Source organism: Leptonychotes weddellii, chromosome 2, assembly GCF_054177405.1.
Source record: "Leptonychotes weddellii isolate Sample4059 chromosome 2, ASM5417740v2, whole genome shotgun sequence".
NCBI lineage: Eukaryota > Metazoa > Chordata > Mammalia > Carnivora > Phocidae > Leptonychotes > Leptonychotes weddellii.
The window spans coordinates 40759255-40780920 of record NC_138370.1 but is presented as its reverse complement, the minus strand read 5'-3'; the positions used below and the strand labels follow the sequence as shown (position 1 = coordinate 40780920).

The window sequence follows — 21666 nt, the reverse complement described above, 5'->3', positions numbered from 1 at the left end:
AGAGTTACTCACTCAGGCAATCCCTGCTCCGCCAGAGGAGGCTGTCCAATTGCCAAGCAACCCACTGCTGGCCAATCACAGAGCTTAGAGGTGATGTCATGGCCAGAGCGAGCAGCGGTGCTGATGTGGGGAGAAGCCTAGGGTACCACTAATTGAGGGAGTGAGGAAGGGAGCAGCTCGCCTCGAACGGGACTGCAGGTAAGTAGGAATGAAATGCAAATTCTTTGAGGCTTTCAGACAAAAGAGAAAAAAAAATAGCAGTGGCAGAGATAAGTGAGGGGTCTGGCACCATTCATGTCTCCTTTTGGTGTCACTCGATCAATTAAACTTTGTCAAATCCTGGGGGAAACGGGGTGATGTGAAAAGAATGGGGCTATCCCAAGGGGTGAGTGGGGGATAGAGTCAGTCCTTCTATTCCAGAGCTCAGGAGAGAGAGAGGCAGGCGGGAATTGCCAGGGTTTCTTTCAGGTCGGATATTCATGGTGAGTTTTTCTGCATAAAAATGTTCTGTTGCTCAGGCAGAACGGTTTTGTTCAAAGTCTGGCTTTGCCTGAGCTGGCTCTAATGCCCAGACCTGTTTCAAGCTAGCATCTGCCCTGGGTTTTACATTTCCTTTCCCGACCACAGTTTTCCTTGGCTCCTTTTCTTTCTCCTCTATCTGCACTGGGTTACTTTTTGCTCCTGGTTCTGAGGATACAATGAGATCACTGCCTCTTCCTCGCCCTGCCCCGCCCTGGGGTCAACCTGCTCCTACCTGGGCAGGGCCAGGGGGCTGTCAGGCTGCAAACTGCGGGAAGCCACAACTGCCACGCCCTGGTCCCCGCGGGTGGCCGAGCCGGCCCCTCCTCGCTCAGCCCACTGCCCTCGCCAGGAGTTTAGGGATTGCTCTCTTCTCATCCAGGGGGCCAGGACCAGGGATTTGCTTGTCCAGTGGCCAGGTCTGTCCCCACGTGGTGATGCTGTCTTTGTCTCATTCCTCCCAGGAAGACACAGTCAGGTGTGGAGGAGTCCCATTGTCCTGAAAAAAAAAAAAAAAAGGCAGGTCCCCTGAATCCCTTGGGGGGGGTCAGAAATATTGAGGCAGCCCAGGTCAGAACCCCCTGGGCAGGGATAGCCCCGTGTCTCAAGACTGAGAGAACACATTGGGAGGGGATGGCCAGCGGTGGCCTGCTGGAGTCCTGCGGGGTGGGTGGCAGGTTGAGAGGGAATGTGGGAGAATCTCTCTCTACTGAGGCTGAGGCCCCCTCTAGGGGGAGGAAACCTCTCCCAAAGGCAGGGTGCCAGGGGGAATGAGATCATCCATCAGATGAGGAGATAATCATAGTGCTGGAGTGAGAGGTGAGGAGGCAGAGGGGCAAGGTCTGATTAGCAGCTCCACCGAACGAAGCTAGAGCCTCCAGAGACCCTACCTGTCCTCTAGGGCCAGCCAGCACCCTCTCCTCAGCTCGCCCCAAGCCTCCACCTTGCTGCTAGGAACTGTGCTTGCACCCTCCTTGAAACCCACTCATCACCAGTGCCAGAGCACCTGTCAGCAGGTCCCAGCCCTTCTGGGATCCCCAGCTCCACCCAGGCCACTCCTGGAACAGGTTTAGAGTGGACAAGGATCCTTAACTGCTGGATGGATCCACCAAGAACATTGTAGGGAGTGAGCTCCCCATCACCGAGGGCATTCAAGCAGATGTTGGCTGACTACCTGCAGGGTGGCTGTAGAGATTTCTGCATTGTGTTGGAGACTGGTCTTGGTTAGTGTTTTTCAAACTGCAGATTGAGATCCAATAGTGTATTGTGAAATCCAATTAGTGGATTGTAACTGGTATTTTTTTTCCAAATAAAATGGGATAAAATAGAGTAGAAAAAAAGTCGAAACACATCCCATATAGTGGAGTAAATGTTTCCTCTACCTTTTTTTAGTTATGTATTTTCCATTATGTAAATATTTATGAATATAATGTTTATATTTATAAACATATTATAGAAATATTATATTTATAAATAAATACAATACATTTATGTTTATATTTCAGTTACATGTACATTTATGTGTATGTATGTAGATGTATCAGTGACTATACATATGTGTGTATGTCAGTATTATGACATGTACATACTGGATCATGATACAAAATGCAGTTCTTTATTGTCGGTCCCAGTAAGAAAAAAACATTGGCTAAGTGACCCTTGTGACCTTTTCTAAGACCGTAAGCCTGTGGATAACTTTTACTAGACTATGAACTTCTTTTTAAAAATTTTTAATTTTTAATTGTGGTAAAATACACATAACATGAAATTTACCATTTTAACCATTTTATAGTGCACAGTTCAGTGGTATTAACTATATTCACATTGTTGGGCAACCATCACCACCATCCATCCCCAGAACTTTTTTCATCTCTCCAAACTGAAACTCTGTCCCTGTTGAACACTAACTCTCCATTCCCTCTCCCCCCAGCCCCTGGCAACCCCCATTCTATTTTCTGTCTCTGTGAATTTGACTACTCTAGATACCTTATATAAGTGAAATCATATAGCCTTTGTCTTTTTATGACTGGCTTCTTTCACTTAGCATAATGTCCTCAAGATTCATCCATATCATAGACTATGAACTTCTTGCAAGGAGAACTGTCGTGTTCAAACACGTCCCAATGACCACGTACAATATAGGTGTCCAAAATCCAAGTACTGTGTTAAGTGGAAAACTGTGTCTCTTTAGGGAGATATTGTGTTCTAAAGGACCTATCAGAAATTGAGAAGTCTGTTCTAATACTGTTCTTCCTGAGCAGACTGTTGAACAGACATACTATTGGCTGGTGGGGTGCTGAGAGTGTCTTGCATTTTTTTTGCTTAATATTTACATTTCATTTTGGCTCAATAAAAGAAATCCCAGGGCCAAGCAGGTTTGGCTGCCTTCTCTCATCCGACTAGGTCATTTAAACTACATTTGCCCTATGGGACATAAGTGTGCTGACAGATAAGACTAAAAGTAGAGCAATAAAGATTGATAAACTGAGATCCAGAGAGTAAGGTGTGACAGGAAAGAAGGCAGAGAAGGAAGGTAAGAGAGAGGTAAAGAGAGAAGGACAGAGTGTCTGCATTAAACCAACAGTATAGAAAGAACGGGAAAATTCAGATCTTTTGTGCTGTTGATTTTAAATAATTGGATGTTTTCAAAATCAAAATCATAATTCAGAAGGGCTTAATTTTTCCCAAAGTCTTAAGATCCTTTCTCCAGACCCCCTTGATATCTTTATATTATTTCTCACTTAACTGGAGACTATCATTTGGAGATACAGAATTCCCAGAGATTTTGAAATCATAGGTAGATAGAAATGAGACATTTATTTGGGGAGGAGGATAGAAATTTGGGAGAAAATTATAAAACATTCAAAATGTGTTTTATAATACCCTGTAGAGAAACAAACTCTATTCCCCCTCCCCCCCTGCTTTTTTTGGCTTGGCTAATAAACACTCATTGTGTAAAATTTAATTTGCTTATTAAGTTAGAATTTGCTATATTTAGAGATGTGATAGTCTGGAAAAAGATTATTTTTTCTGTTTTTCTGTGAGGAAGAGTATAGAAAAAAAACCCTCTTCTGATATTTTAAAAAGCATTTTGCAGGTTTTTACATTTTTCTTTCCACTAGGAAGACAGGAAGATACACAGATAGAGGTCCACTACCCCGGCTTCCCCACACACACCTACGCTTCTGCCTTCCCTCCCCAGCTCTCACTGGTCTTTTTTATCCATTCAAACTGATCTTTGTCGTGTGTCCATTCCCTTAGGGTCCTTCTGTCCGAGGTAGGTGGTAGGAGGCAAGAGGACAGAACAGATTGGAAGGGGTAGGGCTCTGGGGTAATTGGCCTAATTTATGGCAGAGAACAAACCAGGGGTTGTGAATCCAGAGAAGGGAGCTGAGTGCAGACTGTAGGGTGAGAGACCCAGCGGGCGAGGGGCTGAGGCACTGTGCAGAGTTCCAGTGGATCGTTTGGGGGTCGGTGCCCAGAAATGCAAGCCAGGTAGAAAGCAAAGTTGAAACCAAGAATGAGGAAACAGGTGGATAGATTCCGTTAGCTGATAGTGCTAACACAACTTACCTGACTATTGATCCTGGGACAGGTGTATCTGTCTTCTTCATCTGCCACCAAACAGATATGTAAGGACTCAGTAAGTATTCCATGAACCATGTTTGAGGAATATATTACCCCGGAAGTAGTCTGTCTAGCTAACCGAAAGTTTTTTTTAACAAATTAAAGAACTCAAGTACAGAGCAGATATGGTATTGATAATGGTGACAAAGAAAATACTAGAATTTAGATTGTTTGTCTAATTATTTTTCTTTATTGGGGAGCAGAAGGAGAGGGAGAGAAAGAATCTTCAGCAGGCTCCACGCCCAGCACAGAGCCTGACGCAGGTCTTGATCTCACAACCCTGAGATCACAACCTCAGCTGAAATCAAGAGTCAGATGCTGAATCAATTGAGCCACCTGGGGGCCCTGAGTCTTTGTCTAATTATAATCAACATATTTATAGAGCTGAACACAAATGTCAAATATCTTAAGGCTAAGGAATATGTCTACTAAATTCATCATTGTATTACTTCCCAGCACCTTCCTAACGTAATGCATAGATTCTCAATAAATATTTGTTGAAAGAGTAATTTAAGGAAGAAATCAATAATAGTAATCCAGAACTGAAAATACAGATCACTGTGACAAAATCAGAAGGTTTGTGGTGAAAGGAAATAAAAGCATGCAAAATCTCTCATCTTTCACAAAGAAAACCATTCGCTACTATTTTCTTCTTAATGTAATAAAACATAGATATAAATGATTTTTAACTTGGAGATTAAAACAAGATGTAAAACTTGCAAAGCACTGGGGGAAGAATGAAAGAATAAAGAAAACAAGAATAATATTGTAAAAGATGAGAATCTTCCTTGGTCGTAGCTAAATGTGGGTTGGGAACCTGGCTCTGCTCCTCCAACTTAATCTTGGGAGAGGCACTGACCCTCTTGGGTCCTCTGTCTCTTCATCTGAAAAGGGTGGGAAATGGAGATGCCAGAGATCACCCCGGCTCCTCCCATCTACGGGCAGAGAGCTTGACCCATGGAAATGCCTACAGATCTATTGCTTGTTCTCTGCTGATGTGAAAGTGATTTAATTTATTACACTTGATAGGGCATGTGTATGCATTTGAACAGGACTTTCTGAGGCAAAGCCTGTTGTAAGAGAGAACTCAGTGGTGAGAACTTTAAGCCCTGGGGCTGCCCATGGTTGGGAGGCAGATGTGGGGCAGGCAAGGCTTTGTGCGCCCTTCATCCACATGCCCTAGGCAATCATCCATCCTACTTATATTTACACTTGGCCTTGGATATGAGAAAGTACCGTGGAACTTTGAAGGCGTTAGTTCAAATCCCATCTTTATCATTCTGCTTGTATGACTTTGGGCAAATCAAATCACTTGCCTGAACTGATCATCAGTAGAATGGGGATAATAGAACCTATTTTATAGGATTTGGAGAGAATGCAGTGATAAAATATATATGCCAATTTACAACTATCTAGAAATAATGGACATTAGGAAGGAAAAAAAAAACTAGAAGGAAATGCCAACAGTGAAAAGTAGCAAGATGACAGGGATTTCTTTTCTTTTCTCTGTCACATAGGTGTTCTGAAATAGGATATTAATATGTTTGTAACTAAAACATTACATATAAAATGTATTTGTGCCTGGTAAAATGTAAAGCCCTCCAAAATATTGCTACTGGTGTGACTAGGACTCAGATTAGTAGGGCTTCCAAGTATTCTGAGTCCAGGATCTCCCACGGTACCAGGGTCGCAATGCCTTGCACTCCATCCAGCGACCCTGAATGCAAGTCCGTGCCCTGGAATTTTGCTTCTAATATGTTGATTCTTCTGTACGTATTGAATGGAAAACAGAAGCAGCCCAGAAAGTGCCGCCACTGTAGATTATTTGGGACTGTCGTTTTTCTAGACTTAATTTTCCTTCTTTGGCTGGCCTCTCAACGTAGCTGTTAAAACGGGGAGGGGATCCTTGGACTCTGTGCTTGCCAACAGGTGGCTCCTCTTTGTTTCCTAGAAACACAACCAAAATGGCATTTCTAAGCCCGTTAGGTGCTGTCTGGGAGTTGCTTCTGACCACGGCTCTCACCATCTCTTCTTCATGAAGCCATTAGAAGCAACCTAGGCTGGGGTGGTGATTAGACAAGCGCTAGCTCCCAAAAGCCGGCTTTGCAGTGATTACACACTGTTGCGCTTTGCCCACTCGCCCTCTGTGGGTCTCACTGGTCCGGTCTTGGCCTGTGCTCTAGTATCTGTTCCTTCTCCCTTTATAACATGGTCCATGCTACTGCTGGAGAATTGCTGTGGACCCACACAGCATCTGCAAAACTTTCAGAGGCTCCAAATTCCCACCCTGAGGACCTGTTTCACATTTTCATCACCCCAAACACCTGCGGTTATTTTAGGATCCAGCTGAGGGCTTGGCACTGAATTATATAGTCAATAAATATTGTGGAAAGAACCACATTCAAGAAAAAATAATTTATCTCCTTTTTTTTTTTTGCCCAGATAAGACATATAGCTTTCAGTCAAAGTCTTCTGATCAGCACAAAATAACCAGGGTTACTGTGCAGAGATAGGATTCCATGACATTTAGGTAGGTTGTACAGCTGATTTCAGGCACATACATCACTTCAACAGGACTAGTAATTGGCACAGACCTAAAGAGCCACCTCCCTCTTCTGCCCATGATTAGAAGTCCTGGATCACCGTGTCCTTGCTCTGATTCCACGCCAGAGTCTATCCTCTCTGAACACCCTCACCAGGGACCACTCTAGTCAAGCCACTTGCATGTGCATTAGCTTCTTACCCTTCAAAAATAGTCCACATAGGATTTGACACATCCTGAAAGCCTTATCTGGGCATTCTTTGCAGTGATAAATAAAACACTGGCTCCCTTGGGGAGTGTGGGCAGTCAGAGGTGCCTCAGGAGATCAGGGGTGCGCCTAGTAAATGGTCATGATGCCACAGCATCAGAGAACTGGGTGCTCATCTCTATTGGCTCCTGGTCATCGACTGCATTACAGAAAGCCTGGGAGCATGGGGCACCATTTCTGGTCACTTTAAATCCCCATCTTTTCATGCTGCTCCCCCACGTGGCCCCCACGTGGGTTTTCCCCTCATGTCCTAGTGTGTGGGAGGAGGGAAGGGCTCAGTATGAAGGGCAAGGGCACTGGAATTCAAAGGTTTGGACCCTGGTCCCAACTCAGCCAGTGTGACCTCAAGATCTCTGATCCCCGGGGAGAAGCATATTGGCACTCTGGAAGGGACAGTTGTTGGTTGTGTGGGATGGATATGTGCAGTTCAGAGTGTTTAGTTTATCCAGCTGTTGCCCACTAAAGGTGTGGAGCTCCTCTAGTCTAGTGACCATCAGAGAGTCCCACGTATATTTCTGGGAGTGAGGCTGTCCTAGTTGAGACCCTCAGGCTAGTGATCAGAAAATCACTCCACTCCATTGCTGACATTCTGACATTCGAGGGGAAAACTGGGGGCTCTGACCTCTTCACTTTAGACATCTTTCCCCCACAGTGCCACACGAGATCCCCCTTCAGTCAACAGCCTTAATTTCTAGACCTTCTCTCTCAGCCACCCCGTCTGCCAATCAAAACATACTCATTCTGCGTCTTGTCTCTTTATGGCCTGGGTCTCTTCTCGGTTGGGTTATTGCTAACTAATTATTTCTACCAATTAGGTTAATGGTTCAATCTATCAACAAAAATGTGTGATCACTTCCTTTTTCTATACATATACTCTTAGATGCTGGAGCTGGAGTAAATGTATAGATTGGTTTGCAAACAGGGAAACAGTACTGGGTGGGATGCAAACAGTTGAGGCTGTTACTTGTTCTAGGTGGGTCCTCATCACTTTGTGCCTAGTTCTGGCTTCCAAACTTCCTCTCCTATTCTTTTCCCCAAGCTGATGCTGCTGGAAGAATCTTTTTGCCTGAGTAGCAGCTAATGAACATCCCAGCTCTGCTCTTACTACCTGTAGGCTTTTGTGTCATTAACCTCACTCTGCTGAGCTTCAAGTTCCCTCTCACAAATAACCTCAGAGAAGAAATTGAAATAATGCTTGTGAATTTTCTAGTACCAAGCAGGTGTTCAAGATGTGGTAGCTATTCTTTTTGCTATTATCATCAGCATCCCCATTTCCCCTCTCCCCTCTCAGTCCAAAGATGTCAGTGCCTTCCTACTGAATAGAATATAAAGTACAAATGTTTTCCCTAGTCTGCAGGTCCCTCATCTTCCTATTGCTATTCTACCAATTGGTCCCAATGAGTCCTGCATGCAGCCCAGTGGGTCTTCTCTGTTCCCCAATAAATCCAGTCCGCACGCCCACACACTGTCAAGTTCCAAAGCCATGGCAGGGATAGAGGCACCTGCAGAATCTGATTTGCCTCAGAAGCCCAGCACCCTCTGACCTTTGCTGTCTGAAACTTGAGTCCTCTTACCACCTGCTATGCTAGATCAATAATGGCCAGCACAGGGGCTGGGATGCCCAGCAGCCTGCACCCATTAAATGTGCTGGGGAGTGAGCGCTGGGCAAGAGTCAGGAAGCCACTGTTGTGGGCTCTGCTTCTGTGGCTATTGACTGAGTGGGTGTAACTCATCTACCTTGAGTTGGGGACCGCTTTGATCTTTGCTATGGCTGGATATAGTCATTGTCCTGGTCTTCCCTAGTGCTGCCAAGGCCTGGGACTGGCCTCTGCCATAACAGAAACCATGCAAAGAGCCTCTATGAGGGCCAGAGGTTTGTCTCAGCACAGAGTTTTGCCTTATGATGCTCTGATATATAACGTTTTGAATAGAATTTCCCCCAGTGGGCCTGGCTCATGTCTACTCTGGCCTCTATAGTCTCTTAATTTTCATCTTGCCTCCCTGAATTCCTGGCATTTTGTCCTCTTTGACCTTGAGCAATAACATCCCTTAATGCCCTTCTCCGGCAGATGCAGGACAGGCTTGGTGGCCCTACTGCATTGCAGGTATTTTGCTGTGGCCTGACAATGTAACCCAAGCTAACCCAAGCCACCAAGTCATTTAATAGATTTGACAGTGTTGTGGGAAGGTTGTAGGGACCAAGCCTAGAGACTAAGGCTGGTCTGTGGGCCTTTGGATTGACTGGACATGCCCAGGAGAATGATCTGAGCTGCTGGTGCTCTAAGATGGGGGGAACAGAGGCCTCAAAGCTGTTCTAAAGGGCCTCCAGGCCGTGGGTTAGCATAACTAGATCTTCCAAGTGGTGTGCATCTAATCTGGGTCTAACCCACCAGACAACCTGGAGTCCTCATGTAGCTGGGGAGTGCTAGGGAGGTAGGTATGACTGGACCCATTCAACTCTGATGCTCCATGTTAATTAGGGGCAAAGTCAGGCCCCCTGCTTTGGCAGCCACCACCCAATGGCTTAGGACCCCTCTTCACTGCTTGGCCTTCTTGAAGAGTCTATGCCCTACCTCCTGCCCCCTTCTATCCTTTCTCAGAATGTCCCATAGACAGCAACATCTTTTGGGTCTTGAATGCAATAGAGATGATGTGACTATGGCATAAGGATTTATTGTACCCATAAGTACAAATATACAGATTACCTTAAGGAACAAGTCAACTGTGTATAAGCACTAGTAGCTGAGATAAGGTGGAAGAATCACAAGTTTGAACCCTGGCTCCGTCTCTTACTGCGTGTATTAGTTTCCTGCAGCTGCTGTAACAAATGACCACACACTTAGTGGCTCAAAACAACACAAATTAATTCTCTCCCAGTTCTGGTGTCCAGAAGTCGAAGATCAAGGTGTCAGTAGGGTCACAGTCTCCCAAAGACTTTAGGGGAGGAAACTTTCATGCCTCTTCCAGCTTCTGGTGGCTCCAGGTGCTCCTCGGCTTGTGTCTGCATCAGTCCAATCTCTGCCTCCCTCTTCAGATGGCCTCTCCTCTCTGTCTCCTCTCTGTGTGTCCCTTATAAGGACTCTTGTCATTATATTTGATGCCACCCAGATAATACAGAATGATATGACCCTGAGGTCCTTAAGTTAATTAAATCTGCAGAAACCCTTTCCAAATAAAGTCACATCCCCAAGTTATAGGAGTTAGCATGAGGACATATCTTATTGGGAGACACATTCAATCCACTACACTGGATGGTCCTGGAAATGTCACTTACCCTCTCTGAGCCTCAATTTCCACATCTATAAAATGGGGACAACAATCCTTACATCATAAGGTTATTATGAAAATGAAAATGAAAGTATCTGACACAGAGTAGATGCTCTATAAATACACATTTTTGATTATGTAGACTCCAGCCCTGTGAAACAGAGAGCTCTCAGTTACTAATCCCTTGGCTATGCATACCTCTGCCCATCTCTGGAGTGTCTCCTGTTCCATGCCCTAGTCTTCCTTCTCAGCGTCTCTGATCTATGTTCTCTACTTGGTTCCTTATGCTCCTACAACTCCTAGCACAGCATCTTCCATAGAAGTATCGAAAGCACCTATTCATGTCTTTGATTAAACCATATCTACAGGCCAGACTGGCATTTCCTGAGTCCCCAGAACCATGGAGGAACTAGCATCCAGTCTCTCCCTTGGTCACAAAGGAAGAACTTAAAAGTGATAAGACCTGGATCAAAGAACCAGCTCTACCACTAAGTAGCTGTGTGACCTTAGCTAAGAGTCTTAACTTCTCTGAGCCCCAGGTTCTTTATCTGAAAGTGAAGCTGATGATACCTGTCTTGTCAGCCCAGCCTCATGTGAAGATTAATAGGGATAGGACAGGAGTTGTAATCTGTGCTCCATGAGTGGAAGGCCTTAATTATCATGCCCAGCTCGGGCTGAGGGGCACAGTCCTTCATTCCAGGTACCTACCCCTACAGAAAAAGTCCAGCTCAGTCCCCCTTCTTTCTCAGAGTGTCCTTCTCTGCCTCACTTCACTTACTTGGACCCCCTGCTTTAGATCCATTACCTAGGTTAAGTCTAATGCTACTCCCTCTCCTGGCAAGGGCTTGCTCACCCAGCCAGTCACCTCATCAATCAGCCTGGTTATAAGCCAAAATTGTGTGGAATGGAGCCTCGTGACCAGGGATGTCACATCCAGGCCCTGTTCAGGGACCCACTGGTACTGTCAGGATCAGCTTGACTCTGAGGAAAGAGGCCCATTGTGCTGCACAGCGAGGAGGGTGGTGCATGGCAGGGGCCTCTGACTCCAGAGAACACAAAGACGCTGCAGGGAAGAGAGCACTCTAAGGCCAGTTGACCTGGCTTTAAATCTCTGCTTTTATAACTCTCTAACCTCATGACCCCGAGTAAGCCACATAAACCCTCTGAGCCTCTGTTTCCTCATCTACAAATGGAGATTACAGTCCTTAATTGCAGAGCTGGTGAGGACCAGGGCAGTGACTCTGAAGCAGGTGTGTGGGTGGTGGCTACCTGATGGAAAAGGCAGAGGAAAAGAAACTCACATTTATTAAGTACCTCCTTTTTGTTGGATGCTGTACATATGCTTTTCTTATTGAATTTGTGCAACTTAGTGCAGAATTAAGATGGAGAAAGCAAATTGGACATGTGAGTGACAGCTAGTAAGTGAGATCAAGTCTGAGTTTGACTCCACATTGGTCTGATCCTAAAGCTGAGCCCCCTGCTCCCATTGGCTCCCCTGCCCATTCACAGCTAATACAGGCCCCAGTTGCCAGAGGGAAGACACCTCATTAAGGAAGGAAAGGGGCTCTACATCAGTCTCAGAGCCCTTTGCCTTGTGAGATGCGGGCAGTGAAACTGTTGGCTCACACCACCCTCTGCTGGCACAGTGACCACTGAGGTGACTGTATTAGTCGGCATTCTCCAGAGAAACAGAACCAATAGGATGCATCAAGAAAGAGATTTATTCTGATGGATTAACTCATGTGGTTATGGAGGCTGAGAAATCCCACAATCAGTCACCTGCAAGCTGGAGACCCAGGAAAGCTGGTGGCGTAATTTCCATCTCTGCACCATCCACATTATGATGACATTATTCTGTAATAATGTTTGTCTCTCTCATAGTCCAGGGTTATGTTAAATGGGGTCAAGGAGTGTTTAAGACAAGAGGTTCTTGGTGGGTAGTGAGTGAGGGGCCATCTGGAGTAGTATTTTGACATCCTCTGTCCAATTCCCTCTGATCTCATATCAGAACGGGCTGGGCAGGGGGGTCTGGGGTGGAAATAGGGAGAAATTCAGGACACAGAGTTATTTTTTGAAAACCTCCCAAGTGATTCTGACTTAGGATTTGTCTCTCACCCTAACCTTTGCTTTAGGCCAGCCATTAAGCTGCACAGGGAGACAAATGAACACCTCTTGACACATACAGTTTCGGGAAATTCATGTCTGATACTCAGGGGGCTTGAGACTAGAAAGCTAATTATGAAACTATCATTTGTGCATGGAAACTGAACTTGATTGTGGTGATGTTGAACAGGGGGTCTGTGTTTGGGAAAGGGAGAGTGGGTGTGTAGAGTTCCTGGAGGTGGGAGCAGACCAGGTGCCTCTTGGGATTCCCTCCCCAGTTGTATAAAGACCTTTCTTAAGGGAATAACCTGTCAGTGGTAAAATATTCTCTTTCTCAGATTTGTGACAGCATCCTGAGCTGGTGACAGACCTACTTTGTGACTTTCAGCCGGATTCAGCCCTCACATTCCAGAAAACATGACCCTCGCTGGTATGTACAAAAACTGTTTATGTGATGGGGCACCACAGCATAAGATATTTCTGTGCACACATATATGTACTTACATAGGCACAGAGAAGGATAAAAGACTGACAGGAAGTACACCTAAGGGTTAAAAGAAGTTATCTCTAGATGATGGTTGGGATCACCATTGAGCTTTTCCTCCTTTTTACTGATCTGTGTGTGTTTTTAAAAAGTTTTTACAATGCACATATACTATTTTACACTTAATTATGTTTTCAATTTGTAAAAGGAAACGAGGAGGAGAGTGCCTGAGCACTGTGCTGGGTTTAGCTGAGAATAGAGAGAGCTTGAACATAGTGGAGCTTAAAACAAGGGGCATTGGCCCCAGAGTGGTGGGGGTACTGGCAGGAGCACATGCCAGGGCCAGGGCAGAGGTGGGCTGGACTTCACTGTATCAGCTCTAACCTGTGACTTCCTGGTTTTCAAATCCTCCCCTGACACGAAGAGGCTAGACGGTGGTGGGGGTACTCCTCCAGCCCTCATGGACACCAGCACCTCTGGCTTTGACCACTGCACTGGGAAGGTCAGAGAAGACTCACATCCTGACCTTGCCACTCAGTGAGGGTCAAGACTAGGGGGATGGTGGTGAGCTTCTTTACCTTTCAGAGAAGCACTGCTGAATGCTTTGAGTAAAATGGAGTGTGGATTTCCTGCATCTTGGAGCAAAGTAAATGAAATATTCTGGCAAGCATGAGGAAATAGAGAACTAGGTCTAGGGTGCCAGGCTGGGGCAAAGGCACTAGTGCTTGTGGTCTTTACCTGAAGGCATTTTGCATTCAGTACTAAGAAGGGAAACAATGTACTGAGGAGAAGATGGGATCATCTGGGTGCTCTGGAAGGCTCAGGTTCTAATAAGATGGACAGAAGTGGATCTAATCACACACAGGAATCCTAAACCAGGCTGTTCAGGGCAAACAGGGCTGGATTCTCAGCCAAGGGGTGGGTCTGGGTGGTTTAGGTGCCTCTCTGGAGCCTGGTCACTCCTCGCTGCTCAGGCACCCAAACTCTCACGAAGGCTGACTTCTGAGTCTAGTAGGGGTCACCATGTTGTCCTGTTGGTGTTTCTGCAGCCTACAAAGAGAAGATGAAGGAGCTTCCACTGGTGTCCTTGTTCTGCTCCTGTTTTCTGGCCGATCCCCTGAATAAATCATCCTATAAATATGAAGGTAAGTGAGGGCCACCATTGGGAGAGGAACTTGTGGAGGGTTCCTGGGCTTGTATCCATGAATACCACACTCCTGTCCCAATTTCATGAAACTCTCTTCCCCATATCACGTTCTCTTTCCTAGAGCCAGTAAAATCACCACAGCTTATTCTGAGGGTCTAAGCACCATGTGAAGCCTGGTGTGGGGCTGCAGCTGGGGGACTAGACAGCAGTTGAAAATCTGAATCAGACCCTCTGCTGAGTGATCTTGATCTTAGCTTTTCTTCATTCATTTAACAAATGGATGCTGTGGAGGATACAGAGGTGAAGCAGACAGAGATTCTGCCCTTGGAGAGCACCTAGAATAGAAGACAAGATGCAGTATAAATCACTAGATTCCACGGTTGACAGGCCTCCTCTGCGAATGGTGGAGAATGCTCTGAGAGTCCAGAGGTAGAGAGAGGACTTCCACCTGCCGTCACCCAGTGAGGGGGCTATGCTGACCGGACCTGTGATACGGTCCCAGGACACTGGCAGGGAGCACTGAATGACCACGTTCTGCTCAGGGAGGGGAGGGAACAGGTCACCTCTTAATTTCCCAGGGATTAAAAGGAAGAGACAGTTTTGTTCTGGAAATGAGAGATGAGAGTGCTTGGGTTACCTGAGATTGTTTTTTCTGTCTAGGCTGGTGTGGGAGACAGTGTAGGAGGAAAGATCAAAGCCAGCGGAAAGACAGTGCTGACTGGAGAGAAAGAAGAGAGCAGGGTAGGAGGGAGCAGGGGAGAGGTGGCAATAGGATGAGCCACCAGATTGGTAGTGGGATGAGGAGTGAATGGGTGGTGGGTGGTGGGCAAATGCACCACTGTTGGCCACCAGTCAGGACAATTTGAGCAAGAGCTCAAGTATGGGAGGAGCCTTGTTGCAGAAGCAAAAGCAAAAGCAAAAGCATTTGTTACAGCCATTATTAGAAACCACAAATCCTGGGACCTCTACTCTTGGAGCCTGAGCCCTTGCTGTGGCTACCAACTCCTTCAGCCCCACTGGAGCCCATTGACCCTATTAGGTGCCAGGTTCAGGACCAACCCAGAACACTGGTCTTTGATTTGCCTTGGGAACCCCAGATTTCCCATATATGTATGCATGTGTGCATGCTTTTGGGGTGCCAATCTAGTCTACAGGGGGTGAGCAGCCTGTTTCCTGCTCTCTGCAGCAGACACAGTGGACCTGAACTGGTGTGTAATTTCTGACATGGAAGTCATCGAGCTGAACAAATGTACCTCGGGCCAGTCCTTTGAAGTCATCCTGAAGCCACCCTCCTTTGATGGGGTTCCTGAGTTCAATGCCTCCCTACCCAGGCGGCGAGACCCATCACTGGAAGAGATCCAGAAGAAACTAGAAGCAGCTGAGGAGCGAAGGAAGGTAAGTGCTGTCCTTTCTTTCTTCCAACTCAGCATGACAGGAGGGAGTTGGAGAAGATAAGAGGTGGCTCTTAGCTGAGGTCAAGTCATCACCAACCTACAAATATTTAGGTAGCCCCTCCCATGTTCAAGGCAGATAATGAGGTACCATTGAGGGAAACAAGGAAGTAAAGATCCCTGGTCTCTAGGAGCTTACAGTTTGGTTAGAGGGATAAGGCATTGCATTACATATGTCCAAGAGGTGGCCTAGTATGCACACTAACAGGAGGAAGACATTGACAAACACTAAGGATTTATGGAAAGGCTAGACAATCAAGGAAAGGCCTCCTTAACTGGGGGAAGGCGAAGGTCATGGTATGGTATCCTTCCACACTTTGTGTGCCCTCTGTGCTTCCTATTGATTCTTATGGCCCAAATCTGGTGCCATCTTTATGTAAGCTTTCATCTTTGAAGCAGAAAATAATCTTCTTCTCCCTTGGATTCTTATAGCATTTCCTCTCTACCTCTTAAGGCATATGTCACATGCTAGTCTGGATTAGAGTTATATATATATATATATATATCTTACCTCTATGAGACTTTTTTCTTTCCCAAGTTGCTAGGATAGTGCTTGGCACATGGTATATAGTCATCTAGTATTTGTGAATGAATAAAGGAAGGAGGGAATGAATGAAGGCAATGAGAAAAAAGAACTGAGGGAATTGTGGGAGAATCCAGAAAGTGTCCTTGCTTCCTACCAATGGGCCAGGGACCAGGCTCAGGGAGGCTGCATTCTGGGTGTAGAGTTCTTAAGTTATGGTGAAAACACACCATGGCATGCTCATTTTCAAGGGCCTCTTTTTCCCTTTGTGCTGCCTTAGTACCAGGAAGCTGAGCTCCTGAAGCACCTGGCAGAGAAACGAGAACATGAGCGGGAGGTGATCCAAAAAGCCATTGAGGAAAACAACAATTTCATCAAGATGGCTAAGGAAAAACTGGCTCAGAAGATGGAATCCAATAAGGAGAACCGGGAGGCCCACCTTGCCGCCATGTTGGAACGGCTGCAAGAGAAGGTAAGTGTTCTTGGTGAGAGAAGAGACTCCTGGAACACTCTCTTCCTTACATGGCAAGTATAAAGGACCTACATATTATTTCAGGTAGCAAACAGCCTCAGGTAGGAAAGGGGGTATTTCTGTTAGGCTGGATCCTTACAGAGTTTCAAGGGATGTTTTGGGAAGTCATTGGCAAGAAACGAGCTGAGCTTTAGAATTCCTTGGGGGATATTATGTGCAGCTACACAATTGAAATTTCTCATTGTCTTAGGGAGATTAGACCTCTTATCTTCTAGAGAAAGCCTGCTTAATGCAAGAGAGTAAGGATGAACAAGCGGTTGTACATTCCTGGTTCATCCTTGAATGGACCGATTCGATTTAATGAAAGGTGATGACTTGGGCCCTTGGCTCTAAGCCAAGGGCATGATAAGTTGAGTTGACCATTGAGCAGGAAACATGATTCTCTCCAAACCTATGATATGGACTGAGTGAGTCACTGGTCTTTCCAATATTCTGCCCTTTGTCAATAAACCAAATGGTGTCACCTATATAAGAGAAACGTGAGAGACTGGGATTGGTCCCACGTGTCAGCAGAATAACAGCCCGTTCTGCTGAGAACACGTTGGCCTCATTTCCTGAGTCTCAAGCCTGCCCCAGTTTCTCCTGCAGCTCCTGGGAGAGCTCCAGCTCTGTGTTTTATTTCCAGGAGCCGCCTGCTGCGCGGTGACTCCCGGGACCCGATCGGTGGCCTCGTCCCATGGTGAGCAGCGTGGTCCCCACTCCTTCCTGCCCATCCACCTAGAGTCTCAGGCCCTTGGCAACAGCTACTAGAAAGATTGGTTTCTTTACAGGGGATCTGAATGTTGCATAGGCCCTGCAGCTAGCCAGCATGTGGCAGCCCTTCCGCTCTCACACTCCACCATTCTAGGGGCAGTAAGACCTCCACCAAGTATCAGATGGGAGGGAAGTGATCTGGGTCTCATTTCAGTCTTCCCCAGTTGTGGAGGGATGGCTAGGAACAAACTCTTGCAGGAAAAAAAAAAATCTGAGATTGCCGTAAAATGGGGGCATGGGCTCTCAGGCCAAACCCAAAAGAAATAATTGGGGCTAGAGCCACGATATGGTATTTAAAATGGCAAAAACACTTTTACTTCTTCCAACTCCTATCCTCCCAACAAATGCATGAGGTAAGCAGAACAGTGTTATCCCTATTTAATCGATGGGGAAACCATGTCAGAGAAGGTCAAATAACTTGGCCAGGGTCACACAGCCACTAAGCAGTGCAGCTGGGACCAGAACCCAATTCTCTGGCTATGTAAGTCCAGGGGACTCTTTCAACCCCTATTTCAGGGGGACCAGCCCACAATCATCCTATTGGCCTTTTGCCAGAGAGGGGACCATTGGAGACCAAAGAAAAAGAGCCCAGAAATCTAGGGTTCTGCCCAGAGAGCTCATGTGGAGGTCAATTCCAAGGGGAAGGGATTGAGAAGCCCCCCACTCTGGAGTAATAGCTATGGAGGTGGAGTAAGACTCAAAAAAGCAAGATGTCAGAGTCAGAATCTGAGTGGGCATCACTCCTTTGGGATTGATTGACTCCTTTGGACCCTTGGCCACTGATGAATGTGGGAGATGGAATAAGAGACAGGTGTGTGGCTTCTGCCCTGCTCCAAGCCAATGCTTTCTGTGTCGGTATCTGCATGGGTCACTGATCATCCGCATCAGATTCAGCTGGTGTAAAGTTTAAAACTACAAATCCTTGGGAGCCTATTGATCTACTGTCATGGGGTGCCTGAGGACCCAGCAGTATAACAAATTCCCTAGGTCATGCTGATACATAGCAAGGTTTAGAACCACTGCCCTAGATATAACACTACCCACACTTTCCCCAGGGCCATAGAAAGTTCTAGGGTTTTCTCAGGGATGGATTCATAGTTTAAGGTATATCCTGGGCTCCTGGACTGCCTCAGTAGGCCTACTCCAGTCTGACTTTTGATATCTGGATATGATACTATCTGGATGATTGCCAGGGTCTGGCAGAGACAATATTTATGGAGCACCTGCCATGTGCAAAGTGCCATAGGAAGAACTGGGAAAGAAGAAAAAGATGTGCTCCCTGCCTCCAAGAAAGTCACCGTCCAATAGAGGACCCAGACAGATGCACAATGAACAGGGATGTAAGGCAGACCATAATGTGCCCTAGAGGTGAACACTAAAATCACAGAATTCTAGAGGTAAAAAGAGCTTTCGGTTTAGGGCCCTCTCTAAAAACCAGGGAGCTGAGGAGGCCTGATTGATGAAGCAGTTAGCGAGGTCACACAGCTGATGGGTCTTTGAAGTCAGATCCCATCTTTTGGCTTGATTACACTGTCCGATGAAGACGGTTCTCATATACCACTTGTGAGTGAGTCCACTTTTTGGAGTTGGGTGACATTTCCAAAAATTCTTCAGTCAATTTATACTTAAGAGCCCTCATCTTTCACCGAGAGGCTGAAGAAAACAACTTGCACTGAGGGGATGGACAGAAATGAAAGCAGTGGTCACGTTGCAAGTGTGTGCAGGGGACATTTGTAATGAGGCCTGTCTGTTCTACCTGCTCCTCTGGCGTAGCTACACTGAGCTGCTCCCTACATTAAGTCAAGCAATGCACTCAGTGCAAGCCCAGGATGGCCAGGTGAAGGAGGGGGAAGCTGGCGGGCTCTGGGGTCGCTGTGAGGTGGGTCCCCCATGGGAGGTTGGTCCCAGTCAATGAGCTCCCTGGGGCCACACCAGTCGGCTTGCTCACCTGCCTCCTACCAGTCTCACCTGCCACCTTCTGCCCCTTCTCAGGACATCTTTGCAGACCTTTCTCTTCACTTCCTGCAGCAGCAATTCTTTACTTTGGGTTCTCTTGCCCCTTGGCTTCCCTTTTATCCCCGGGGAAGCCTGTGTGACCTCCCCTTTTTGCTCCCTTCCTTCTCAGGACAAGCACGCGGAGGAGGTGCGGAAAAACAAGGAGCTGAAGGAAGAGGCCTCCAGGTAAAGCCCAGAGGCCAAAGAAGTTTCCAGAACAGCCGGACAGCTCCAGCAGCTCCGCAGTTCCCGAGGCAGCCTCGTCCGCCGTTGGCTGCTCTCCCAGCACTGGGGTTTGGGGGGAGGGGGGTGGCCAGGGGTGTTTCCTCTGCTTTTGGTGTTTGTACATGTAAAGAATTGACCAGTGAAGCCATCCTATTTGTTTCCGGGGAACAATGATGGGGTGGGAGAGGGGAGAGAAGGAGAGAATTTGGGAAAGGAGGTAGAGAAGGACTCATGGACATTGCAACCCTGCCCACCGCAGACTCAGGTCAAGTCCTTGGCTTTTCTTCACAGTGAACGTCCAGGCACCGTGTTGAGGGAAGCTGCAAACGGGCAGGAGAATTACCAAGTGAAGGGTGGAGTCCTGGGTGAGGCAGTGGCTGCAGGGCATGGCAGGAGAAGCCCAGGGAGAGGGTGGGGGGCCTGGAGGTATTGCTTCCGCCCTGCAACAGGTGGGATGAGGTCTGAGTGTGTGTGTATTAACCATTATCTTTTGATCATCATGACCAATGAAATATTTACTCCAGGTCTCCCGTTCTTTATTTCCTGAATTTGTCCTTTGAGTGGTGGGCAGAATATTCTTGAATTTGGTTTCTACCCATTAGGTGGCAGATGCCCCTTTTGTTCCTTAGTTGGACTATCAGAGCATCTGAGAGGTGCTGGATGAGGTGGGTTAAACATGCCAGCCTTTGGCATAATTGAAAAGTTTGCTTTTGCTTTTCTTCTTTTTCTTTTCTTTTTTTTTAAACCCCCTTTGTGGGTTGTCCATTATTGTATTGAGTTCACTGAATTAATGAGGAAAGAAATTCCGTATTGCCTTCTGTGGATTGACATTCTGATGGTCCCCCACATGCATAGTAAGAAGGAAGTTCTCCTCACTTTGGGAGTGTGGTATTCTAGGTGGTTACAAAAGTGAGCAAGGAAATAAAATGTTTGTTAGTAGAAAGCGGAGGGATCCTTTCAGACCCAGCAGTCACCTTATCCAAAACACTAAACCATGATTGGGAAAGGAGTCTCCCTCTTCTCCTGCCCTGCAGACAGGGCCACAGCCTGCAGGTTCCCCACTCTGCCCCACACATTGTAGCTTTGTACAGCTTTATAAATAAACCTTTTGGTATTGCCCCCACCCCAACCCACTAATGGTACACATTTGACTTCTTCATTTTAGGATGGGATAACAGGAAGCATCATTGATGATGATGATATGCAGGAGAGGAGGAAGGTAATGGCAATTAACACTTAAGCAGCACTTACTAGCTGTCTGGCAATTTTCTGGGTATATATCTATGTCTATATCTATATCTATCACTTAATCCTCACAACAACCCTACCCAGTAGGTACTCTTATCCCATTTTGCAGACAAGGAAATTGAGGTATAGAAAGGTTAAGTAACTTGCTCAGGGCCACACAGATAATAAATAGGTGAATAGAGACTTGAATTCTGGTCATTTGCTCCCAGAGTCCAAGCCCTTAGCCACTGCACTGTGCTGTTTCTCAACACTTCTAAACTAGAATATGAGTTCCAGGATAGTGTTTCTCAAAGTGCCAGTTGTGGCTCATTGGACTGTGAAATCAACTTATGGGAGCCACCCAACCTTAATTTTTTTTTAATGGAATAGACTAGGAAACAAAACAGGCAACAATGGAGATAGTATTTTGTAGAAGTTGTGTTTCAATTTTATATTTACATATGTGTGTTCTAGGTCACAGCATAGTATGTATTTCTTTCTGGGGGTTGCAATCAAAGCTCGTTGAAAGTCACTGCTCTCCAGTGAATGTGGAGACCAGACTTAGGGCCCCAGGGGCTTTAGAAGCTGCTGTGCTTGAGGAAGTGAGAGGCTTGGGGCCATGCCATCTAGAACTGTCTGCTTCTGAGTAAAAGGAGACAAGAATGGCTTCAAGGGTCTATTCCCACAAATCTACCCCACCAGTATCTCCATCCTCCCACGGGAAAACCCAAGGCTGGGAGGAAGCTTCATTCCCACTATTCTCTTTCACCAAACTCTTGCACTCACCTTTCATTCCCTGATAAACCCTATTAATCCACTCCTCCATCCTTTGCAAAGGCAGTCCTCTTGCTTGGGGTGTTCTTCCCTGCCTGGCTGAATATTAATTCTTACTCATTCTTTTAAACTCAACTCAGATACTAAGTTCCCTGACTCCACCAATATTTCTGTACCTTTTACATGCTTTGATTACTATGTAATTATTTGTTTACCTATCTCTCTCATC

General features: G+C 46.3%; 1 protein-coding gene across 4 annotated transcripts; it reads left to right on the top strand.

The window, feature by feature from the left end:
* Positions 1-74: 74 nt before the first annotated feature.
* STMN4 (stathmin 4) lies at positions 75-19954 on the top strand. 4 transcript variants are annotated; one of them, XM_006740811.3, is made up of 8 exons: positions 75-198; positions 12665-12756; positions 13860-13955; positions 14618-14698; positions 15144-15352; positions 16212-16403; positions 17089-17142; positions 19342-19954. In XM_006740811.3, the coding sequence occupies exons 2-7, from the start codon at positions 12744-12746 to the stop codon at positions 17107-17109; spliced, it is 612 nt and encodes a 203-aa protein (XP_006740874.1). In that variant the 5' UTR covers positions 75-198; positions 12665-12743; the 3' UTR covers positions 17110-17142; positions 19342-19954. The 4 variants fall into 4 exon arrangements, with proteins under 4 accessions (XP_006740874.1, XP_006740873.1, XP_006740876.1 ...); XM_006740810.3 differs by lacking the exon at positions 17089-17142 and having other exon boundaries at positions 78-198; XM_006740813.3 differs by lacking the exon at positions 14618-14698 and having other exon boundaries at positions 82-198.
* The last annotated feature ends 1712 nt before the right edge of the window (positions 19955-21666 follow it).